The sequence below is a fragment of the Lagopus muta genome, chromosome 5, assembly GCF_023343835.1.
Source record: "Lagopus muta isolate bLagMut1 chromosome 5, bLagMut1 primary, whole genome shotgun sequence".
Taxonomy (NCBI): Eukaryota; Metazoa; Chordata; class Aves; order Galliformes; family Phasianidae; genus Lagopus; species Lagopus muta.
This window is the reverse complement of record NC_064437.1, coordinates 51,291,620-51,315,958: the sequence shown is the minus strand read 5'-3', so window position 1 is coordinate 51,315,958 and position 24,339 is coordinate 51,291,620. Positions and strand designations below refer to the sequence as shown.

At 38.9% G+C, this 24,339-nt stretch overlaps 1 protein-coding gene across 3 annotated transcripts in view; it reads left to right on the top strand.

Moving 5' to 3' along the window:
- MARCHF5 (membrane associated ring-CH-type finger 5) overlaps window positions 1–23,966 on the top strand; it is a 31,051-nt gene extending 7,085 nt beyond the window's left edge. Inside the window, exons 2-6 of one of the 3 annotated variants that reach the window (XM_048945299.1) lie at window positions 4,680–4,882; window positions 8,078–8,208; window positions 9,346–9,529; window positions 9,970–10,136; window positions 23,694–23,966. In XM_048945299.1, the coding sequence (XP_048801256.1) occupies window positions 4,680–4,882; window positions 8,078–8,208; window positions 9,346–9,529; window positions 9,970–10,136; window positions 23,694–23,732 (724 nt within the window). In that variant the 3' untranslated portion in view covers window positions 23,733–23,966. Of the gene's footprint in view, window positions 1–4,679; window positions 4,883–8,077; window positions 8,209–9,345; window positions 9,530–9,969; window positions 10,137–11,263; window positions 13,590–23,693 lie in introns of those variants that run through there. The other 2 variants (XM_048945298.1, XM_048945297.1) reach the window with 2 other exon arrangements.
- Window positions 23,967–24,339: the final 373 nt, after the last annotated feature.

The following is a 24,339-nucleotide window of genomic DNA, read 5'->3' as shown; positions in this document are numbered from 1 at the left end:
GCCAGCTGGAGTTCTTGTAGTATCCTGAGCATGCTACCTGCCTTGCTTTCTATAGCCAGAGTAAATATTAGTATACAAATTCTATCTCATCTAGCTTCTTACTATATCTGTTATACATGCATATCATGCTGCTCTGCAGTTCAGCACTGAGAGAAGTTGAGACAAAGAATTTTTTCTGGTTTTCATTTTCCTAATCAGAGCTTTCAGACATACTGCTGTATTATGTTGCAGCCATTGCAAACAATTAGTACATGATTAAGATGTTTAAAGGAATACTAAGGAAGTATTTTTAAATGATCTCAAAATCATAATTTGCTAGGTGTTTTGCCATGTATTATTACAGTAGTAGCATTACATATTAGTAATATTATGTATTACTGCTACTTCTTACTCAGCCTTCATTTTTTGAATAATGTTCAACCCATATTTCAATTTTGGAAGTAATTTGTCTGCAAGCTTTGTGATCTCACCCCTCACCCCCCACTGTTGGGTTTGTTTGGTTTTTTTATTTCCTGATGGTGAGATTCACATGCTACTGCCCCCTAGCCGTTGCTTAGTGTCTTAGATCGCTGGAGGTGTGTGCTAGGCTGCTAAAAAGTAATAATGACAGCTTAATTAGTAAAAATGTGTTATGTTTCGGTAATAAGATGCTTGTTATGAGTAGTAGTTTTGCCTGATCTGTCCTTTGCACGGTTTTAGGAGAGCCCTGCTTTCCCTCTCCACTTCAATAAAACAAATGTTTGCAACAGCTCTTCATGTATTTAGAGACCTGCAGCAAGGCTGCAGGTTATTACTTCAACCAGTAGTGTAGATTCTTTGGTAAAATAGCTCCCCAAACCCAGTGAGAACTTAAAAGTACTTGAATGTATGATAACTAAATCTGTGGGGAATTTCTTAGTCCAAGTTAAATAGAAGCAAAGGCCATGAATACATGTAAGGCATGATTGGAGCACAATAGATGGTGGCTGGCAGTCCAAGATTTAATTTTATCTGCAAGCTAGAAAGTTGCCAGCAGGATTTTGTGAACTTCCTTTACTTATATCTCTTCCTTTATATAGTTTGGTTAGCTCAAGAGTAAACACTTTCTCCTTAATCGGAGCTATTATTCACAGCATAGAAATAAGCTAACTTCCCTTAATCGATAGACCTCTGCTATGGTTTCTAGCTAGTTATTTTGTTTTGCTTCTATGCATTTCCCTGACTGCTTATTGGTTTTTAGTCATCTGTGGGCTTTTCTTAAAAGGACAAAATATGTATTATTGAAAAGCCTCTTAAAATCTAGTTTCAGCAGTGCCATCCTCTGGCTAGAGGAAGTCAGAGCTGTTATATGGATACCACAGTTGTGTGGCCATGTATTTGTTTCTGATATTATCTATTTAAGCTTTCCTGGCTGTTTTTTGACAAAATATTTTTGTATTAAAGGTTATGTCATCTTCTCTTTTATTTAGCATTATACCATATTATTGACCGGGGATGGCAGGATATTTAGAGATGTGACCTTCAGGAACTGCCTTTAGTAGTTACACTTAGTTTCAAGGGGACAGCATGCTTTCTAGCTGAATGATCCCAGCTGGCACATAGCTGCTATGCCACTCTGCCTTAAAGAAGATTGGTAGAAGTTACGATGCTGCATATAAAGCTGGTGTCGTGCACTGGAGCAGCTTTGCACTGCTGTCTTTCTCGGCTCATTTCTTCAACTGGTGTGAGTCCTTCTTTCTTTCTTACGACACTGAGAGTTTTTGGAGTTTGTCAGACAGAACTCAGGTTGAAAATGAAAGCATTTTCTTCTTGGAGAACTGGAAAGTACAGGGGAGATAGCAGCACTCCATCTCTAATCCTGCTGCAATCTCAATTTTCCTCTGCTAACTAGCTTCAACCATCGTGTTGCATAGGTCTTATGTATTCTGCTGCTGAAGTCTTCATGATGCTTTAGGCTTTGCAGCTGAGTGCATCTAACTCTTGCTCTCCCCCCTGAAGCATTACTAAGCTAGCATATCTCATGGTAAGCGGCACTACTGCTTGATAGCTTTTATCAGAAACATAGGCCATGCTTGCAGTCTCTTGTGACCAAAGAATGACCCTCTAGCACAAGACCTTCCTGCTGCTTGCTTCCAACTCAGGAAAAGGAAGTGCTTAGCAGAGTACTTGCAATATATTGTTTCACTCCCTCTTGAGAAAAGAGCTTACTGAGTTCTTCTACTGAAATGAATTGCAAAGCAGCTTGCCTATGTTGTGTGCTGCTACATAACTCCCTTTAATTTTGAAATCTTGGTCTTCTGACTTATGTATGCTTTTACAGTATTTAGAGTGTAGTCAGTAGGTTTATTGGAAGCTTATTACTATTAATCAGTAATATTTTGTCTGTCAGTATTGTCTATGTATTAAAAACTTACAAGCTCATGGAAAATTGCTTTACAAATAGCGACTCTGGTTATTCTTTTGGAACAGTGCCTTTTCATGGCCAGTTATTGCAGTGCTTTCAGTCACATCTCCCAGTACATGCTTTCACCTGTTACTGCATTGGCTCACAATGCTGTCATTGCTATCAGCAGCCTTTTCGCTTTTTTTTTTTCTTTTCAGAGGTTAAATTCAATTGTAGTAAGCATTCAGTGCTTGGCAGAGTAAGGATGCTTTGTTCTGATATTAAGGTAACAGCGAATTTGTACTTCAAGGTAAAATGGTATACTTTATAACGTGCAGAAACGTTTTCCTGAAGAGATTTCTTGTATTTTATGAAAGATCTGTAATGGGAGGAAAATGGTTTTTGTGGCTCATGGTTACGTGCTAAGTTCTGCTAAAAGTCTTGCAAGACTTTTCTTCTCAGAAGTTTTTTGTTTGTACTTGAAGTTCATGTGTGTTTGCCACTGATCCTTGGGGATCAGAAGCTGTAGGAGAGCAGCTTCCTTAGTGATGCAGAATTCATGGTTTGGAGAAGTTTCTTCTCAGGCAAGCTATGGATTTTTAGATTACTTGTATAACGTTTGGAGTGTAGGCTCTCTGATTTTTGATACAGCTTTCTATCTATCCACTTTGCTTTTCATATGCATGGTTTCCTGAAGGGAATTTAGTAGAAAATAAAATGGATGCAATTAGTTTTTCTGAGAATAGAATTTTTTTAGTCTGGACAACTTTTAGGTACTGGGGACCAATATCTAAACGGCATTTGTAATCTTATATTCCAGGCTGAAATGATGCTGGTCTGCTTTTCGTGTTTTGTGCTGCTCTCAATTGCCTTTTTTTTTTTCTTTCTTTTTTTTTTCCACCATACAAGTATAGAAAAATACATTAGTATTATTGATTTGGCTCCGTAGAAAAGTCATCAAGGAAGAAAGGTTTCTGTTTCTATCAGAAACAATGCTTTGTTCTGCCTTGCCAGCCTTTTCTATTTCAGGTCATCTGAGTAGCAACCCCATTCAGTAGTAAGAATCAAGGTCATATTTTATTCAGTACAAGAAAATGGAAAATGTGGCAGGAGCCAAGGTGCTTGTTTTGAAATGGTTGTCTTTAGCTCTTTCTGCTACAGATGCAGTCCATGGAAAGGGATAAAGCTGATGACAAAAACATGAGAAATTTACTATTCATTATTCATGTATTGTTAAAGGCTTAAGACTGTAAAGGATTTTGTTATTGTCTCTTAAGTCTTTCAAATTTTTTCAGTTATGATTACCTGGAAGGAAATCAGATGAATCAGTTAAGGAAAAGATGAGGATTTTCTTATTAACAGAATACTTGGACGTAATTTATTCTGTGAGGTGCTCATGGACATATTTGCTAATTAAATAATCTGTCATTATTTGAGTATGGTTTAGACTTCTGTGGTTTTAATGCATTTGGCCTCATAGGCAGCCACAGACTTAACTAGCTCTGTTGTGAAGTTCTTAGCTTGAAAAATGAAAGTATAAGTTGTGAATATAGGATTAAATTGGATGTGGAATTAGAGGAGCAAAGAACAATACTGGAAGATGAACAATGCTGTGAGTAGTAGTGTATTGGTTTACAGAAAGTGTGCAGGGGCTGATGGAAACAAGAGAGGGTGATGCAATAAAGGTGAGATATAGTTGAGCAGCTGTGATGTGGCAGAAATTGTTTCAAGGAGACCTGAAGGTGGAGGAAGAAGGTCAACAGCTGACAATAAATTTTAGAGGAGAGGAGAAGTTTTGTTAACCACTTTACACATCCCTACATAAAAACTGCAGTTAGATGTATTTACTTACAGGGTTTGTAACGTTGTATCGTTTGCTTTAAGGTTTTGTCATGTAAGAGGCTTGGATTTGTTTTCCCAATTGAAACTACAGCATTGATCTTACATTTTTCATTAAAAAAAAATTACAGAAATGCTCAGTGTGGAAGGAGGTACTTGATAATACAGGTAAACATTTAATGCATTTAATTATTTGAGGGCTGAAGTACAGTTGCAGTGCTTTTTAACCCATAACTGATCAAAAACTGAAATTAGTAATTCAGAATGTATTAAAAGCATCTGCTTAGCTGTCTGTGATACTATGTTGTTAATACCACAGGACAAGCCTGTGGTTAAAAAAAACAAACACCTATGTATTTGGTGATTAGGAATGAAGCAACGAGCATCATTTCTAGGTATGCTTTTTCTAAAAATACATCTGAAAGTTTAGCACTTGAAAGTAGCAAAAATATCTTTTTTTTTCTTCCTGTAATTACAGAAGCTGCTGGGTTTGTTTTGCTACCGATGAGGATGATCGGACAGCAGAGTGGGTGAGACCTTGCAGGTGCAGGGGCTCTACGAAGTGGGTTCATCAGACTTGTCTACAGCGCTGGGTGGATGAAAAGCAAAGAGGAAACAGTACTGCTAGAGTTGCTTGTCCTCAGTGCAATGCAGAATATTTAATAGTATTTCCAAAGCTAGGTAAGATGTGTATCATTTTAATCATAATATAATGGGTTGTTTCTGTACATTGTTCCTAATTCTTTGCTTTCTTGTAATGCTTGGAGCCTCTGTTTTATTGACAACCTTGAGCTGAAAAAATTAAGCTGAAAGGAAATTTCTGAGTAACAATGCATATTGCTAAGAGGGAAGAAAACTGGCTAGTATGTTGTCCATGGTCAAGAAAATGTAAAACAGCATGATAACTCGTTAAGAAGTCATTGATTTATCAGTCCTTGAGTCACTTTTGTTATAAGGCAGCTATGAAGAAGGCATCAAATGTTGATAATTAGCTTTACTTTTGGTGTGTGGGGTTGATATCTGGACAATGAAGATATACTGCAAAACGTGAAGGTTTTGGCAGTGGGCAAAAGAAGTGCCTGTAGTTTGGTTAAGATGCACAAGGGAAAAAAAAAAAGGCTTTTTCATTTGTTCCTGCAATTTGTAGCTTCCTTTGTTTGAATGCTAAGGTGCCTAAATACTAATGTTCCTAGCTTCTGATAAATCTGGCATAAAATTCTTGCATGATTCTGTTCAGCTCTTGCATGCAGGCATCTTTTGATATGTTTTCTCTCTCAATACCAGCTTTTTCCATGGTAAAGGTACAAGGGAGGCATAAAATATAACATGGCATATGTAATTTTACACAAGTCTACAGCAGACCAGGAAAATGATTTTGGGTTCATCAAACCTCCATTGTGACCTCAGGTCCTCCAAGCACATGGGACAGTTGTGCCCTTTTGCAGCTCTTTTTTGTAACCCAGAACTGTTACATCAGAACTCTACTGTAAGTCAATCAAGGTCCCACAAGGCAAAGTTAAGACAGTAAGATTTCAAGCAATCTTAGCAGTAGCCCCTTCTTGTGTTGCAGCAAACACATCACTTGTCATGCCATTCAAAAAACTAAAGTTTCTTGAGCAGGTAAGATAAAGCAGCTAACCAAGTTTCCATGACATACCCTGGTTTACAAACGTAATCTATGTTAAGACTCTTCTAATGTACTGCTGGAAAAAGGTTTCCATGAAAGAGTACTTTCTAAAAACTCCTCCTAGTGAAGTATCTCCTTTTTTGTTGTTGTTTTTTAAATACTAAAAGAACTGCTTAAAACCCAGAGGTTTCATTATTATTATTTCATTTTAATAAATAGGAAAAGCAAACTTGGCAGACAAACTTCTACTAAAGCATGATTGTTTTTAACACATGAAACGTGAAAAATATTGCTGTATTTTGTTCTTTCATGTATGTCAGATTTTTTCATTTTTGTACTTCTTTAATATCATCTTAAAAGATATGTTTTGCCTTTCTTTCTTACTATTTTCACCCTAGAGGGATAATTAAAGTTTAGTGGAACTTTTTTTTTTTTTTTAGCTCAAAATTCTGTACTGTGCTTCCTTTCATGATTGGGATCAGTGGGTGCAATCTGTTAATATTTTATCTTAGACTTCTGCTGTTGCCATACCACCTTGCCAAGTTACCTTTCAGGACTTGCAGCCTATGATGATTATACATGGTTTTTTGGGGAGTGGTGGTGATGCTTTTTTTTTGGGGGGGGGGTGGAGAGGGGAAGGTGGTGGAGAAGTCTCCTGTCTTTACCTCCTTCAATAGAATGATGTAAATTTTCCAAATAGTGCACTGAACTTTGTCAGCGACTGTAGGAAGCTATCAAGATATGCCAATGACTGTGTATTTAGCACTTGCAGTTATGACCTTGTTGCTATTTCAATATGCTCATAAATATTTCAGCAATCTTTTAAATTTGTCCTGGAAAGTTAAACATAATTGTTAATACAGTTGAACTGGTTGTTCAATGAATTTATATTTTGAGTGAAGCATTCCTTCAAAAAACCACTAAATTTCATTCCTATTCAACAATAAGTTGCTCAACTTGAGAGTACATTAACTCTGTAACTTTGTCAGCTACTGAATGACTAATTTACATCAATTGGTGTATTTGAAGCAGGGTGCTGATGAGGTGTTTTCTGTTGCGAAGGAAGAAGATTCCTGCCCTTAAAACTAGGACTTTTTATCAAAACAGCACATTCTGTTCTAGAAGATGCATGGAAGGGTAACTAACTTACAGTATATTAGTAGGGTAAAACATGATTCTGTGCCAGAGCTGGACTAAGAGGCTAATCAACGTTCTGCCCAAGTTAGTTACACAAAACTGTCTACTAGATTGTTACATAGCTTAGCCTTTTAATTACTTGTGTCAAGTCTACATATAAGCTAGATATGTTTGCATTGGGAGTCTTCAGTATGATACATGCACAAACACCAGTAAAAAGTTGCAATCCCTGCATCAGGTCTCTGGATAGTGTTATCATACAACTGGTGTACAAAATATTGCTCTGCATTTGGGAGTGCTTTTCTAGAATGTCAGTGTTGATAAATATTACTACTAGTTCACTGAGATGTCCCTGTTACTTGTTTTCATTGGCTGGCTTCAGCTGACTAGAATTGGTGTTGCTATTGGGTGGTTGTGTTTGTTATTGGTGGTTTTTTTTTGTTTTTTTTTTTTTGTTTGTTTGTTTGTTTTTGAAAGCACACCCACTGTTCTCTTGCAGAGCCAACTAAATCATGGAATGGGAATCACAATTTTGTCAGCAATAAAAGTACGCAAAAAAAGTAGTCACCAACTGTTTACTTTCTGACAACACATGTAATATCCTAAAGAGCTTGTTGTAAAACACAAAAATGAAATTGCTGCTGTTGTACTGATACTTAGAAGTCTGGCAAACACAAAAATAGCATGGATCATGGTCATAGTGGTAGCCACTTTTCAGTTCCATGCATACTTTTCACACTCTTCAACTTGTGGCTTTTGCTTTGCTGGTTCTCTTGCAGTCTTCAAAAGAAAAGATGTGAGTATGCCCTGCTTATCAAAGTTGGCATGAGTAATGTGTTGCTGTGTGCAAGTCTTGAAAGTGGATTTGTCAATAAACAGTGAAACTGTATTATCAACAGCTCTAAATGAAAAGAATTTTTTTCCTCCAATATTTGAGGTAGCCCTAAAAATATTGAGTGCAACCTATCGCTTTTCCAGTGGAATGAATCTTTGCTTTTTTTTGCTCTAGAGTGGGATAAAGTTTAGTGACAGCTTTCTTGTGACAGTTGCTGAGAGCTTTCTTCAGTATGCTTATAGCTGCATCTTGAAACCTTACTTTTCCTCTGTCATAGGTCCAGTTGTTTACGTTTTGGATCTTGCAGATCGACTGATCTCAAAGGCATGTCCATTTGCTGCAGCTGGAATAATGGTGGGCTCCATATACTGGACAGCAGTTACATATGGAGCTGTGACAGTGATGCAGGTACATGTCTATTTCCTCTTCTAGATCTTACAAGCCTTGAAAGCAAGGCTTTTAAATAGGACTTTTAAATTAAAAAAAATAAGATTCCTTTCTTCCCTTAGCTTAAAATGTGGCTGTATGGTATTTGGTTCTGTTTGTATAGGAACTTGTAGCAAAAATATAACCATTTTAACTTGAGCCCAAATGAGTTGATGCAGTCTCCCTGCTACCAGTGTCAAATGGTGATATAGGAGTGATATAAAATGACTTACAAGACCTCCTCCATTCCGGTGGATGACACTCCCAACCACAGAATTGAACATCTGTGAATTTCCTCATCTCATATCCTGTTCTTGTAGCCCTTACAAGGGCACTGCAGGCATCTGTAGGGATAAAACTGGAATTTAGTGAAATGTACTAATCCTTATCTCTCTGAAAACTGCTACACTGAGCCTTTTTCCGTAGTAACTTGTATGATCTTTTATAGCTTCTCTAGAACTACATAACAAAATGGAAAACTAAACACTCCTCTCTATGGTTGCTTTACTTTGAAATGAGAATCTGGCCTTAAGCAAAGGCAAGCTGTGGGTCTAGTTAAGCAACTGCATGGTTACAACTTCACACCCATGTTGCTATAAATACCTGGCTAAATCCTGGGTTTGAAGAATTAGATTTTTTCCTCTGGTTGCACACAGTGTGATCTCTCTTACATAGAGGATTCCTAATTATGAGATTTTTAATTAAAACATCCTGAAATACAATTTATCCTTTAAAGAGGAAGATCTAATCAATTTGACTATAGAGAAATTAAAAAAAAAAATTTCAAAAATTTAAGTTTTTGTGTGCATTGTGGGAAGCTTTCTGTTTTCATACTTCAGATGTTTATGCTTCTACTCATGCATGCAGAGAGACATGAAACTTTTGCTGAGATGGTAAAGAATTGTGTTACAGGTTTCTGTTGCAAGATTAATGACACGCACACTAGGGCAAGAAGCTCACTTGTCTGCATTGTGCTTGACAAACAGCCAAGGATGCAAAAGGAAGACTGAGTACATCAGTTGAAAGGTTTTATTATCTTAAAATGCATGGTTGGTCCCTCCCCAAAGCAAACTTTTAAAATTGTATTTCTTGTTTGTCCACTATATACGTATTTATCAGGTGGTGGGTCACAAAGAAGGTCTTGATGTTATGGAGAGAGCTGATCCTTTATTTCTTTTGATTGGACTTCCCACTATCCCAGTCATGCTAATACTGGGCAAGATGATTCGCTGGGAGGACTATGTGCTCAGACTGTGGCGCAAATATTCTAATAAGCTACAAATTTTGAACAGCATATTTCCAGGTAATGTGCATTAATTTTAAAAGGAAATACCAAGTTTGAGTTTCTCTGTCTAGGAGACAGGGATATGAATTTTTACCATCCTTAAGTATGGGTAGTTATACTTTCCCTCTATTATGTTTGTTTTATTTTGATTGTGCTCATACAGTACCTAGTGAGGCAGGTGGGGCAGCAGAAGCAGGAATGTGGTTTCAGGTAAGTGGTAATGAAAATAAGCTACTAAATATAACAGTTTCTCATTTGAAAGTAGAAATGAATATAGTCCCTTAATTGGAATGGAATATCTGCTGAAAAGAGGGCGAGTTATCAAAGTAATTACACTGAATATCTATGCTGATGCACTGTATATTTATAATGAAGCCGAGGAGGGCAGGACTAGTTCCTCCTATGTTCTGTTTGAGGCAGTGGCTATATTCTCTCCTCTTCTGCTCTCATCCCTTCAGGCATTGGTTGTCCTGTTCCTCGTATTCCAGCAGAGGCCAACCCGTTGGCCGATCACGTCTCTGCTACTCGTATTCTGTGTGGAGCTCTGGTTTTCCCTACTATTGCCACAATAGTGGGCAAGCTGATGTTCAGCAGTGTTAACTCAAATTTACAAAGGACAATCTTGGTAAGATACTTTATTCTTTGCTATACAAATAGTTACATAGGATTGTAAAGTGCTGTGGAGTGGGAGGAAACTAAAAAGTGTAAATTGAACCAGAACTTCAGAGTGGCATTTGATTAAGGGTAGAGAAGATTTCCTGAAGTTGTCTGCCTTGGCAGCGGGTGAGATTACATGTGAGAGACTTTTTTTTTCCCCTATGACTGAAAGTAACTGGAAAAGGCTGAAACCTGTGTCTGGTACTGTGCTAAGCAAATCTTAGCAGTAGATGAACAATCAGTATTTTCTAACAACAGGCTCTGCAAGTGAGAACTAGGGCTAGAAACTAGAGAACTATCAGCCTTTTCAGATTAGCTTCTGTTGACTCCTTGGAAGAGTCAATTTATTGAAATAAGAGTAAAAAGATCTATTTCTTACACCTTAAATGAAGGCAGAAGAATGGTAGATGAGAAAAATCTCCTTTGTGAATAACCTCTCAGGCTTGCAGCTTTTCAAGAGGGAGCAGATTGAGTTTCATGAACTGCATCCCTGGTAGATGTGACTGTCACTTCAGTCTTTTTTTTTCCCAATTCTAGCAAGTGGAAGAAACAGCAGTTACAACCATTCACTCAGGCTAAAGGTTTCTTAGTGTTTCTTCTTACTTTGAAGACTTGAGATGAACACAGGGTAAAACTATAAAAATAATAAATTGTCTTTCTTTCACCTTATGCTTGTTTTTAGCAAGTACCCTCTACCACAGTCTGTTTATGGAATGGTAAAAAACATTATTGTTTATGCCATCTATAATTATTCAGAGAAGGGGAAAAAAAGCAGATAAATAACTGTTTGACATAAGTTTTTGAAATAGAATAATAGACTTTTAGAACATGTGTTGAATTCCCAAGGAGATGAAAGTTTTAAAATACCTGTAGGTCTATTTTGTAATTCCTTATATGTAACTTGAACCTTTGCAATGCTATATTGTGACAGAAAGCTGTTATAATCATTTGGAATTGTCCTAATTAGCTAACTTGAAAAGAAAAAGCTGTTTGATTAGAAAGTACACCCTATTAAGTAAGTTTTCTTTTACAAAGAACATTTGCAATGATAAGATGCTGAACTTTGCAGGCTTTCAAAATCTCTTTTTATTTCAGGGTGGAATTGCTTTTGTTGCTATAAAAGGAGCTTTTAAGGTTTACTTCAAACAACAGCAGTATTTGCGCCAAGCTCACCGCAAAATTTTAAATTATCCTGAGCAAGAAGGTGCATAAGGCTGTGATCATCTGATGTCATACAGTCTCACCTAACAGGTTTTCATGTTGTATTGGTTCCATCATTATTGCACAGTAGTGGAGAATTGTGATAAGTTGCTGCTCCTGTTTTTTTCTTTAAGTACAATAAAGCACTGTCTTGTGGCAGGGTATATCCTTTCAGTAATCACTGAACCTAAGAATGTGACTTGCTTTCATTGTTTTGGAGTATTTCTCTTGAGCAACAGGCTTTGGAATTACTTTCTTTGAGCCGATTTGCTGAATGGGTGGGGAAAAAAAAAAATCACCAACTACACAACAAAAACACTTCAAATTGTGTAGTTAATAGAGGCCGTGTTCAGATGCTTTTTTTAATAGTGTGTTTTCATACCCAGGCTGTCATCCATTTCAGTACTTCACACAATGAAGGTTGTTTGTTTGTTTGTTTTTAAGGAAGGAAATGAGTCATTACTAAGGGAAAGTAATTGTGGGACATCAGGCAATAAAGGTTTTCTTGTATCTTGCTGGTGTGGAACAGGGAGTACACAGTACACAAATGGCTGGACAGAGAAAAAGATCATTCTACAGGACTGGTGTGTCAGCTTTAGCCACCTAAGTACAAGCTTTTGAAATGAGCGTGGCTTCCAGGTGACTGTTGTATTACTGATACTTTTTATTGTCCTGTTGTATCTTCTGCAATGCCTACTGTTTTCTCATGGCTTTTTTTTTTTTTTTTTAATTGGTTTGTAACTGGTACTAGATAGCTTTCTTTTTTTCTTCACAGCAAAATAATGACATGGGGGAAGTGAATTTCAATTACTTTCTAGTTACGTATTAGAGCAATTGTTTAGTTCTCATGTTCCTTTTGATTATGTAAGTTATCTGTACAAGTAAAAAGAGTAGGAAAAATATGAGGAAACAATGAATGCTAAAGTTACATTTAGAAGAAAGCTCTAGTTTTCAGTTTCAACTTCAGATCTGGGGGCACGGCTCAGCTCCTGTATCTGGACAAGTCTTTTCTCTGCCCACGCCATCTGTATTGGCAGGATAGCCAGGAACAACAGCTGGAAAGAAAGGGCAATGCTACACTGGAGGACTGAGTTTAAGACATTGCCAGCAGTTTAGACAGCTGAATGCAACTTGGTTCTGTTCTGTAAAGGACTAAGGACAAATCTTAAATGTGTAATAAACTAAGTTAGTTTATTTGCACAGTCAGCTTTACTGTTATAGCATGTTCCAAGTAGCCTGCTGATGGGGACACTGGCACTTCAGTTATTTCAGATATTTAAAAACTTAACAAAAATTAACTGTTTTCCAAAGTTACATTTTGACAAATATAACATGGCCGTTTAATATTCCTATCAGATCTAACCTCCAGTTAGTACTGGAAGTTCTCTTTACAACAATTTGTTGCTCTCAAAAGGTTTTTTCTTCTTCATAATAGGATGTCAAATGCATGGAGACAGGTTTAAGAAAAAAAATTTAAAAATTAGTGGAAGTACTCATAAGTAACTATTTCTTTTCACCAGAAATGAAGGAAATGAGAGATTTGACTGCAATAATGTATGTTAAAAAAAAACCTTGAAATATGGTACCTTTTCTATAGTATATTTGTCTTAAATACTGAGATGTAATATTTTAGAACTGTATAAAGTGTATATAATGGCCACCTACTATTCAAAAACTACAGTATAGAAAATTATACGTTTGATCCATATCAAATACTTTGAGATTCGTAACTGAAACTCTGAGCTGTAACTGAAGAATTGCTACAATCTTGCAAGTCTGCTGATTATATTTGTCTTTGAGTGGGCTCAATTTTATATAAACTTTAGATAGAGTGGCAACCTTGAAAAGTTGCTGCTTTATGTAAGATAGCCTTGAAACATATACATATTTCTTATGGAATTCCTCATTTTGAGAAAACAGCTTTTCAGTGGTCTTCACTGTATATATTTCCAGGCAATTTATTACTGTTTTTTAAAGTCTCATGAAGAATGGAAGGATGCAAATTGCCAGTCTTGAAACTTGTTCTATGGGAAGAGATAATTGTCTTCACTGAAACTTGAAGCTACTGTAAAAATATCATTACGGAAACACTGTTTGGATTATATGATGATTAAAGTGGTGGCAGAAAGTCATTACTTTGGTTACTATGTTGTAAATCTTGTTTTTAGTATTACGAATTACAGTTATGTTGAATTAGGCTGAATAAATATTTTTTACGCTCCGTAGTGTATTTTGTCAGTTGAACAGAAGCCAACAACAACGGAATGTGTTTTAATGTGTATCTGAGGAGTTATACGATCAATTTTAAGTTGATAGGTCAAAGAAATATCTTGCAGTAAAGGAAAAACGACTGAGACTTCAACCTTACACTTCAAATTTACTATCTGTTGTTTTTTTTTTTTCCCTTGCTTGTTTATGATTAGTGAATGAGATGATGGAATGCATTTGTCAAGCATTTAAAGCAAAACATTGTTGCAACGTGACAGAGCTCTGTTAATACAGAATTGTGATTGGGAGTTGTTAGGTAACTCTGGGTTGGCTGATGTGCCGGCTTTATTGGGGAATACAGCGATGTCTCTTCATTTTGAAAGGTAATACTGACTTTAGGAATGATTTTTTTCACTAATGGTTAATGTTCTGATACCTTCACAGAAGGAGCATTAAATGTAATGTAGCATTTCTCAATGCAATATAAGAGTTCTCAACCATTCTTATCCAAAATTTGTCTTTTTTTTTTTTTCCCCCCCTGTTTAGGCAAGAGCTGAACTACAATTATGGTAATGCATGAGGAATGATTCTCCCCTTCTCACTCATTTTCCATCTTAAATTGTTAGATTTAAAAGGATCTCTACATTTGTTTGAATGGTTTTTCTTTTGTTTGTTCTCTTTCCCCTGTAAAAGTTCCCATTTGCAACAGTTTCTTTGAGCTGCCTGTTTTGAATTACACTAATTCCCTCATCTCCTGTGTTTTTTTTTCTCTAAAGGTAGCTGTCTCCTTTGACTTATCAGTCAGGGATCTATGTTGCTATTTGGGGCCCCACTCCAGGGAAGCATTTGGAATAGTTCTGTGCTTGCTTGAATACGTAGGTAGGTATTGTTGACTACAGTATTAGCCATCTTTGAGGGCACCATTCTATTTGACAAATTTCTGTTGCATGTTTACAGTGGCAGCTGTAACTGAACTGCCATACTGTAAACCTGTTGATTGAAAATGGACGTCTTCTCCCCTGACCTCACATGCTGTGATTGTAGGGGAAAAAAAACCTGTTTCAGTGCATTCCAGCATAATCTGGGGAAGTCAGAATTTAGTTGTCTCAGTTCTTGTAGACATTGAGGCCTAGACTTTTCTTTGCTGCTGTTTAGCAGGTTCCGCTACTGGAGAAGTACCTGTGCCAGAGGTTGCCCAGGATTTCAACTACTTAAGTTCTTTCTGCTTACTGATTTATACTACTCGAAAGTAGACTTTCTTAGTTTATTTCAAGGGCTTATTCGAGAGCTTGAGTATGGGAGCTTGCTTCCCAGAAATGCAAGTCAAAAGATGTGTGCAAAGAATATATTGCAAGTGGGGGGAAAAAATCTTGTGTTGAGAAATGTTCTGTAAACAGGGACCAATCATATCCATTAGATCATGGCCCCCTGTACTCGAAATTTAAGTTGTGTGGCCTTTTTGTTCTTGCCTGTTATTTACTCCTGTGCTTGGTTTATTTAATTTCTTTTGCACCTCTGCATATTATAAGCACAAAGGAGTTATTTCTGGTTGTACCACAATAAGTACTTCAGTAGAAAAATTCCTTTCTGGAACCAGTGAAAGCAAATAGCAGTCATGACTTGAAACTGCCTCAACTAAACAGCTCAGCAGCACCTGTCAAAACATATCTTGCAGGCACCTCATTTAATGCTGGATGACTAAGCCATGGAAAAGCAATTGCCTAAGCAGTGGGCCTCTATAGGAAGTACTTTGTTTATTTAGAAAAAAAAAATTATGCAACTTTATTTCCACCTACAGAGCACTACTGGTGATGCAGTATGCATAGCGGACTGCTTTGTATTTTTTTTTCAGTTGTTCTTCCACTCTTCAGTAACATTTTGCTGCAGCTAACAGAAGCCAATAAAGGAACACGCTTCTCTATTTACCATATGTGTGATTTGGGGAGTAGTTGCCATTGCTTTGCCATGGGTCATAACAAGAAGCTAATATCCCTACTTGGTGTACCTCTGGAAGAGCCTTCTGATACTAGTTTTCCAGACATTTCTGATGCTCAGAAGATAGAAGAGCTAAGATAGCCTGGAATCAAAAGCTTCTTGATTTTTGTTCACAATTAAGGCTTTTTCCTTTTCCAGCAGAATCATATCTGGTTCAGAAGCATTTGAGTAATTTGAAAGAAGAAAATCTCTACCACCTTACATCCCTTGCATAGTTCTAGGCTAAGATCCCAGGGATAATTGGGTTTGTCACAAGTGATAGTGTGAGGTGTTACTTGGGCACAAATTGTGTGCATTATTCTGTTTCAGATAACAAGAGTACAGTGCAGGAGGACAGTCCTCCAGTATATTTGCTTTTCAACTTTAGGGATTTATTTTCTTAATTTAAGACAGATGTTAATTAAATACATATTGTAACAAGTCCCTCTGGGTGAGTGAAGTTGCAGAAGTTCTATGGAACACAAAGTGCATGATGAAAGCCTTTTGGAGAGAGGGAACTGAAGGAATAAAAACCAGAGCGTCATTTCTAGAGATGGGTCCAAGTCTGTTCATTAAGTCAAAAGGGCATTTTTTCCTAAGTCCCCTCAGTACTGAGCTATGAACATTAGTGCATTTCTCACCATCAATACGCTAGCAGTTATTATCTCTGCAGAGAGAGACAGTCTCTGCAGTCAATAGAAAACAATAGCAACAACAGAGAACTGTTGCTAGTGTGTAAGGATAATTCAGTCTGAATTTCATCAAAAGTTTCAGATCTGTCTTAGGTCCTTTAGTGCCTTTTAATTATGAGGCCATGGCTTTTCATTCTGTTAGTGGCTTTTTTGGGGGAAAAAAAGTATCTTTTAACTGCAGGATTCTATAACCCTACCTCCCCCCCTGAGTGCTGTTAAATTTCAAGGTACTATAAAAATGAAAATGTTTTCTACTTAACATAAACTAAAGGCTGTAACTAGCCTTCCCCCACTGCCAAGTGCAGCCTTTCCCAGCAGGTGTAACACTGTACTACGCGTTTTAAGTCACATACCCCCTTCCTTATTACCAGGGCTCACTTACCCATCTCATTTCCAAGATAAATGAGAATGCAAATAAACACTAATAATTTGCAAGCAATTTCAAAACTATGGATTCTTGTTGGTGTTTGATTTTGCTGGTTTTTTTGTGTGTGTGTGGTTGGTTTGTTTTTTTTTTTTTTTTTTTTAAAGCTTTTCTTATGCTTTCAGGTCTTCTGCTATTTTGGACAGAGTCGAGAGTAGGTGATTACAGACAATCTGTAATTTTCTTTTCCAGTTCCTGGTCAAAGCACTTCAGTTCTAGTTTAGCTTAATCATATCTGCTGTGTGTTGGAATCCTTCTACATAACACTTAGCAGCCCACAGACATTATATTGTCTTTACCTACAACTAAGGAATAAGAAGAGCAGAAAAAGGGCATATGGGTATTGATCAACTTTACTTAATTTGTTGTAGCTGACACTTAAGTGTTACAGAAGGAAGTAATTATTTGCAGACTGAAAACTGACTAGCAGAATGCTTTTGCCCTGGTTATCCTGTTTGTCCTTATAGCCACAACAATTAAATTGCATAAACCTTACAGTGTTTTCCTTCCTTTCTCTTCACTGATAGGACCATTGGTAGCATCCACATAAGAAGAGTTAAGAGAAAATAAAATCATTATTTATAACAAGTTGGACACCTTCAACAGTTTGTCTGTCAGCTTTAGGAGCCTCATTACAGGATAATTAGTTGCATCTGGAATATTCCTCAGGACCAAATTATCAAAATGTTATAAAAAGCAGAGCATGAGATTTGAATTCATCCCTTTTGGCAGCTGCATAATCATCAGCTGAGAAGCTGTATAATTCTTCCACCTAAAATATATTCTTATGAATGGTAGCCAGTGAGCCAAATTTAAAATCTGTTTGCATACAAGTGAACACGACAAAGAGAAACTGAGTATATTCATCAGCTGTGATGTGCAGCTTGGATGGTGGCTTTTATAGTTTTGTTTTGGTTATATTCTGTTTTTAAAAGAACAAGGCTTGTGACACTGTGCACAAAAGGCATAAGCAAGCTGAATTCACAATGTGGCACTTCTGTTCCAGTCAGAAAGCAAATCAACCCACTGAAATGTAATTAGTATAAATCAAATATGCACTGCAATTACGTAGCACATGGTAAGCAGACTGTAAAACTGAGTGGTGTATTTTTGCATCCTAACATTTCCTGTATTCCCAGAGCAGCTTTTTTCCTTATTATTGCACTTCTGAGATGTAATTAGATGGTCTCAAAATATCTCTTCTCTGTAATAACCTTTTTTCTGAAAGTCAAGTCTCTACTAATTGATTAAAGGAACAGTATCACCATCAAAATACAGTAACGTGACTTGATGTCCTTCTGTCCAAAACATAAGGAAGCAGAAGGCTGGGAAGAGTGTTCAGTAATGAAATTCTTGTACTCTTTAACAGCTGAACTGGGTGCTATGCCTCAGGAAGGGCATCTGGTTTTTTAGAAATCATTATTGGCATTAAAAATGAAAACATCTAATCAGTTTGTAATCACTGCTCCCATCACACAGGCACACAGAAATCATCCTGATTCCAAACCAAACAGATACTGGAGTGGCAGCCTACTGTGTCAGCTGTCTGGCCCTTTGAATAATGTTCTCTTCATGTGCAGGGGTCTCACCTGCCTGGGGCTATATAGCAGTGAACATTGAAAGTGAGAGGATATGCAGAAATACTTGCCTCCTATTATATAAGTAAGTAATAATGCTGAAACAAAGTCATGTGGTGACTGAAGTGTGAGGGATAGAACAGGAAAGGGCTGCAGGCTCACTTCCATCTGCGCGATCTGATTTTTAAGTCTCTGAAGTCCTACAGATTCCTTTTTCCAGCAATCACTTGACACCATACACTGCCAATCCCAACCCAGGAATGGGGTTTCTTGAACGTGCTCGACAAGTTTCTCACAGCTAGGTGTTCTTGCAGATGAAAGGTAACTGAAGGTGTGGTTACACAGCTGGCTCACCCACTGTCTTTGCTAGGTGAGAGGATACGTGTACCACAACTTTGTGTCAGCATGAGCCACGGACAGTACCGGCTGATATTTCCAAGTTGTACTGGACTTTGCCCCTTCCTGCCTTCCACATGACTGCTGGTTCTGGTGAGGCACTGACGCTCTTGCCTGTGGGCTGGGTTGTACAGCAGTGCCCCCATCCTTTTGGCTGGCCGCCTCTGTTGCTGACAGCTCAGCCAGGCTCCCAGCTCCAGTGGCACAACAGGTTAATGTCTGCTGGAACAGAGTTGTTATTTAATGATATATACAAAAAGGGATCTGAGACGACGTCGTCTTGTTGCATTTCTGCATTGAGTCTGTTCTTGGGACAGCAGGGAACTACAGAGCTCTGCGCTGACCTGAAAGTAATGAGGCTGTACTGCAGCCAGCCTGGCAGAACAGTACCTCTCACTTCCTCTGGGATTAGAGCCAAGTCACTTCTCTTCAGACATATGAAAGGCCTAAGTCATGCTGTAGAGTCAAAGACAAAGAGGGCATGAGGTGCTCCCTGCAATCACATACAGTGAAAATGGAGCCTAAATGCAGATTGCTGACCTACTTAGCTGTTACTTGCCTCAATGAGGATGGGCTTGAGTCTAGTATGAGCTACTGAATGAGCTTCACACTCACTTCTTCCCAGTAGGTATGATATTATTAAACCATGCTGTTGCTTTTGTGGTACATTACAACGCTCTGACACCAAAATGCAGTCAGACCACAGCACAAGTTTCACAGAGGTCATGTTAGCCTCAGCCTTCTAAATAGCAAAACAGAAAGATGAGAGAATCGTGGCAGGATTCTGAAAGCATACCAATTGCTTGGCAGAAAGCATCAATTTTATATCGTGTCAAGAACATCATTCCTCCTCACAGCTGTGGTTGCAATACAAGCCTAGAGCAGATGCTGGAATTGTAAAATTCTGTATTATCTGAAAGCAGAACTCGCTCAGTCCTGCAGCAGGTAAAAAGTCAGTGCTGGCCAGCACTCAGTGATCTTTTTCCTGCTTCTACTGCTCCTGCCACTAGTTGTGGTTGTGCTGAAAATTTACTCTTAAAGGTCAGAGATAAAGATAGACGTGGATTTGTAATCCTGAACACAAGTAGTATTTGAGAAGATGATCTCATATTCTGGTCCGGTCCTTTTATAATTAATCTCTGCATTTTCCAGCTATGTAGGAATTGTAGATTTTGGCTAATCCTTTGGTATGCCTCTGGTGTTGGAGGTCTTTCCATTGACAGCAATTCATCAGTACAGCTGAAAAAAAAGCACTCTAAGCTGTCAAACAGAAGACAAATGAGAGCTTACAAAACAGAATTCTCGCTGAACTGAGACAAAACTTCCAGTGCTGACGATGACGAGGAGCAGAGACTATCATCTCGTAATTGCCAATTTAGCCACAGCTGAGCCTGTACTTATCTGAATTGGTACTTCTGCTAAATTCATGGTTTTGTCCTGTGCTAAGCCTTGAGGTTGGCAAACACAATACTAATGCAGTGTTCCAAGGATAACTCCTCTCAAAAGCCAACAGGTGGTGGTTAGTCTGGGGACTGAATCATGGGGGAAGATTGGTTTTTCCTTCATGTGGGCACCTGCTATTGAGCTGAGACATTTTGCCACCTGCAAGCATCAAGGTGATGAGCATGCACTGATTTTCTCAGGAGATGTTTGCTATTGCTCTCAGTTCCAGCCTCAGCCATTTTTCTAAGCCCAAAATATAAACTCACTTTTTGTTTAAAACTTTCATATTGTGCTCTTGGGAGTCCTGCCTAAAGAACTGCTTATCTTTGGACATTACTCATAACACTGGCATTCTGTCTCACCATGAAGTGGTTGCCACCACATGCTGGTGAGTAAATCGTAAGCATGCCTTATTCTGTCAAGGACAGGTGATTTGTAGATGATTACTGTCTAGCCTATGATTTGCTTTCTCATTAAAAGATGTTTTGAGTTAATGAAAAGCATATAAAAGGGTACATGAAAATATGCAAGAAACATTTGTCTGATCCATTACGAAACACATTTTGTTCCAATGCAGTAAAGAGCAGACAAGAATGCAGAAATAAAAATCACAGAATTGACCAAAAAAAAACCCAAACACATTTGCCCTTTTAAACCATCGTCTCAGGAGGTTTTATACTGCAAGAACAATTCTCTTACAATGTAAAATTAATAATCAACTATAACATTAGGCACTGGAAATCTGAGTAAAAAAGCATTTGTTTAGTGTTGATGGTGTTAGTACATAACATGACATGCCTAAACCAGAAAGTGAATACAAAATACTAAAATTAGACTTTCATTACTAGAACAGAGGATGGAAAGAAACTGGAAGATGCACATCATTTCTCCTTTCATGTATGGGTATACTGCTACCCATTTTGGGACAGCGACCTTCTAATAGCCTTCCAACCCACGCTGTGTACATAAGAAGCCATGTACTTTTCCAAGCTGACAGTTGCTCTGTTCCTATATATAGCTTGCAATAGAGCACGACAGAGAAAACTAGAGTCGGAGGGATGACACAAAAATAAGCTATTGGATTCAGGCAAGGGAGGAATTTGCCTTCAGCTGAAATTTGAAAAGTTACAGACCAACATGCAGCTTTGACAGGCTTATTATCAGAAAGAGTGTAATTTCTTTTCCCATCATACATTCTCAAAGTCATAGCTGCAGGCCTTTCTTCTGTTAATATGGGCAGCATGTTTGGTTTGCTTTTTGGAGATCACAGGCTTTATGACTGCCCATGGCATGAGGCATCAACATTGGAACGAGCTCTGACACAAAGTGCAGTGCCTGAGCTCAGGGTGTGTCCAGCTGGCAGGGACAGGGGCTGTGGGCACCTGTCTTGCTCGCAGTGCTGGCCCTGGGCAGAGGAAGATGAGTCCATGGCAGCCCTGACACATGCAGCAGTCTGGGGACAGCTTTTGCTTGGGTATTTTTAAGTCATATGTGGGATGTAAATTCAAGGCTAATGCCATTATTCAAACTGCTCTCATTAACATGAAAGGATGTATGGCCACAGCCATCTCATAAAGCTCACTTTCAGACTGGCCCCCTTGCCTACATGAATTCACCCTTCTCTTTGTTGCTAGATTTAGGTAATTTATTACAGCTGTGTGTATGTGAATCTGACTTGTTCTCCATGAAAGGCTGCAACCGAGAGGGTCAGAAGAACAGAGCTTAAAAAGGAAGCTGTAGCTTTCCTAGGCTTGCTCTTTGATATGCAAGTAACATCGCTTCAAACTTGCATCATGGTGGTTAATAGGCAGAAGTAGGTCTAAGGCCATTCAAGCTCTGACTCATCTCTCCTCTGTGCAGGGGCCTTTTGCATTAGTGAGGCTTTTGAAATTAAAAAAAGGACAAAGGAAAGACTAAAGGGAACTTAAAATGATAATTAATTCAACTATATTTAAAATCACTAACTGCAATGTTATTCAATTGCAGTGAATGGAAATTTAAATAATTCAAAATATATCAAATCTCACAGCAATTATTCAACTGAAAGCTCTAAAGTTCAGAACCATCTTCAGAGGGATGTGTTTCTGGTGCACGGGAGTTCTCCCAAGCCAAAAGCGTGCATTATCTCTGGAATGTTCTTTTCAACCTTACAGCTCTCAAGAGTATGGTTTATTCATCTGTCAGTGTATGCACTTCTTGCCAGTGTATCACTCATCTTTTTTTCTCCAAACTAGAAAAAAAAAGCCAAAAAAACACCCCACCCTGTATTTTTAGAAAGACAGAGCAAGCCCTTAAATAACAAGTCAGCTGATTGAGAGTCCATTCTATCTCCTTCAACCACGTTGTTTCATATTTGCCTTGAAGTTAAACCTGTCCAATGAGCTTTTGCTCTCTGTGACAGACTTATAAGCAATTTATCTTATGCTGCAAGCCAGGCGGCTCTTTCAAGCGGATGTATGACAGCTGTGGGAGCTAAGTGCAGCCCATGGACACAGCCAGCAGTGAGCATGATTCAGGGAAAATGGAAGCTTCCCTGTGTGTTGAAGAACCAGAAAAGGGCAGGTTCAAGGGTTAGGCGTAAGGCAGCCCTAAGTTACAGAACCTTGCAAAGAAAGGTTCCTTCCTCCACCTGACGAAAGGCTGATACCACCACCAGGTTGCCTGACATTTCTTTTAGTAAGACCACGTTTCCAATTGCTAAGATCCTCGTCAAACTTTAAGCACTGTGCTGGCATGCTGAGCACGCGGCCCGCAGGGAAAAACCACATAAGATTTCCTCTGTGTTTGGTGAGGTATTGCGGCAGGTCTCCCATAGTCTCAAACTTCGGAACAGGGAATCGGAAATCAGGAGGCAGGGAGGACTTCAGCCCAGAGGTGGTCAGGACGAGGAGATGGAGGACGGCCGCCGGAGCAGGGTGGGTCCCGCTGCCACGGGCTTATCGCAGCGGCCCACCGCTGGCACGTGCGGTACGCCTCGTGCTTCTGGCCGAGATAACCGCCTTCCTATCAGCGAAAGAAAGCTGCCACCGCCACCCTTTATCGCTCTCGGGTTTGAACGCTCGGCCCGTACGGCCGCGTGCAGCTACCTCTGCTCTCGCGCCCGTCGTAAACGCGCTGCCGACGGCCGGGCAGCACACGCCGAGCCCTGCGGCCGTTCGAGGAGAGCGGCTCCGCACCGCACCGCGACCCCGGGACCACGCCCGCCTCCCGCCGCCCTTCGTCACTCGCCTCCCCGAGCCGTTCTCCACCCCGCCCCGGCCCCTCTCACCGCCTCGCGGAGCTCCCCGCCGGCGGTCCAGCTCGGCAGCGGCTCCCGGCGGCCGCGGCCTCGCGCTCCGCGCTCTGAGGCGCCGCGTGAGGGAAGCGGCGAGGCGGGAAGCGGAGCGGCTCGCGCCGGGCAGCTGCGAGGAGGAAGGCGGCGGTTCTGCGGTGCCAGGGTGCATCAAGACTTCTCTCCCTCGAGCAAGATGCTGAATGTGTGGATGAGAAACTCATCGGCAGCCTTGCTGCATGTAATAATAATGAAACATTTTCTGTGTTTTAAAAGTAATTTATTCTTTTCCAGGTTAAGCAGTTGAAGTTTTCATTATGTTTTTTTTTTTTTTCCTTAGAGTCAAACAAATATGATTTTCCTCATCAGGAGAAAATAATTTGCATGCACAAAGATGAGATGCACAACTCTTCACATTATTATAAGGAACAACAGCAAATGTTGTATCGTAGCACCAAGAATTTCCATTACAGTGTGAAGGAAAGACGCCATAAAAGCTTCTCCTCATGGCAAATCTTTTATGGTGACATTTGGATTCTAAAGCACACTTTTCTAAGCAATGAAAATTAAACTTTGCATTACAAATAAAATATAACTACCTTAAAAAAGTTAATGCTTTCTAAGAATTGAACTATGAAATTTGATTTGTTTTCTTGCATAGCAAATTTTCTTTACTCTTTGAAAGAAGTAAAAATTAATTCTTCCTTGCCTTGTCACCCTTTATCCCAAGCTGGCCAAACAACAGGAAGTAATTATTTAAGGTACAGCATGAATCTGAACATTCCTTCACAAGTTAAGCCATGTAATCCCACTCTTAATATTATAAAGATAACACTATAGAGTTAACATCTACTGTCACTTACATTGCTTCTGCTTGGCTTTCTAGGTTACAAAATATTAAGTGCCAGCTCTACAGACTTAGGAAGGGACCAAAAATTCAGATTTATAGTCTTTTACTCTCTTGCATCACCATAAATAACACACCC